The sequence below is a fragment of the Sinocyclocheilus grahami genome, unplaced genomic scaffold (assembly GCF_001515645.1).
Source record: "Sinocyclocheilus grahami isolate Dianchi unplaced genomic scaffold, SAMN03320097.WGS_v1.1 scaffold903.1, whole genome shotgun sequence".
Lineage (NCBI taxonomy): Eukaryota > Metazoa > Chordata > Actinopteri > Cypriniformes > Cyprinidae > Sinocyclocheilus > Sinocyclocheilus grahami.
In genome coordinates this window covers 23,453-24,824 of record NW_015506082.1, presented here as the reverse complement: position 1 = coordinate 24,824, position 1,372 = coordinate 23,453, and the positions used below count along the sequence as shown (strand labels likewise).

Below are 1,372 nucleotides of genomic sequence, written 5' to 3'. Positions count from 1 at the left end.
ATATATATTCTCATCACATACTTGAGCTGTTCTGCTGTGGAACATGTTGATTTCTGTGTTTGTTATAACTTGAGGAAATAATGATTGACTTACTTCCTTATCAGCACCCCAGGGGCAGTTTCCAGCTATGAATGCAGTTCTCTGAGCAGTATAACCATTGAAGGGCCCCTGCGAAGAAAGACACTGATGAAGGAGGGTAAAAAACCCACTGTAAGTGCGCAGTCAAATTTACCTGTAAAATTTCAAATGCTGAACATGGCCATCTAATTTTACCCGGTAGCCCAATTATGATCAATAAGTTAACTTGGATGAATTCATTAGATTAGAATTGGCTTTGTATGTCACTCATTTGTATACTGGTAAGTTTATTGTCAGTTTAAACGTGAAATTTATTGTAGATTTTATCTAGATGTGTTTGTGGTTTGTTTCAGGCTTTTACCTACTACTACTTAATGTGAATTTTAGAGATTTTAACCTTATCAAACATTCAAGTATACTGTACTGTGACAGTTACTTAATGAACATGCCTCCCATGTACAGAGGTGAAAGGTCTTGCCCAAATGACTTTTATAATTACATTGAATGTTTTCCAAACATGGAAATGTACTTACTAAACGTGTGAAGAAATATAAATAAATGTTGGCATTGAGTCTGAAACAAGTAATCAAGTTTAATTACAGTCTTCTTAAAGGATTTTTATTTTTTGCCTTGGAAATTCCAAATAAGGATTTTGTTGTTGTTCTTATTTGTCCTTTGTTGTTTCATTTTTTTATGTGCCAGAAAACTGGACACTAATGAGTTAAATATTAAGGATGTGGTGATTATGCTAGTCCTGAAAGTTCTGATGAACTGAGGGGAAAAGGGTTTTACGTCAACAAGCCAAGACACAAGTACTTGCAAAGTACATAACTTGATATTTTGATTCAGTAAGGGTGCATTAAATGGACCCCTAAAAAGTTTTACATTGATAATCAAATCAAATAAATGCTGTTCTTTTGAACATTCTATTTAAAGAATCCTGAAAAGATGTTTTACGGTTTCCACAAATATATGACATTGATAATAATGAATCTTAAATCTTAAGCAGCAAATCAGCATATTAGAATGATTTCTGAAGGATCATGTGACACTGAAGACTGGAGTAATGGCTGCTGAAAATTCAGCTTTACCATAACAGAAATAATCACACTTTAAAATATATTCAAAATAAACAGTGACAAATGTACCTGTTATTATCAATATTACAATTGACTTCTTTCAAACACAATAAAAATCTAATCAACTTTTCTAGCTCAAGTGACTCTGACTAATTTTAATTGTAAAAGACGTTCTTCTTAGTTTTTTTCTTATCAGTTATGTTCATTAGTTATCA

At 32.2% G+C, this 1,372-nt stretch overlaps 1 protein-coding gene across 1 annotated transcript in view; it reads left to right on the top strand.

Moving 5' to 3' along the window:
- Nucleotides 1-1,372, top strand: part of LOC107564038 (ras-specific guanine nucleotide-releasing factor RalGPS1-like) — a 90,739-nt gene that overhangs the window by 87,731 nt on the left and 1,636 nt on the right. The window contains 1 exon segment of the mRNA XM_016249031.1: nt 27-264. Within this exon segment, the coding sequence (XP_016104517.1) occupies nt 27-264 (238 nt within the window).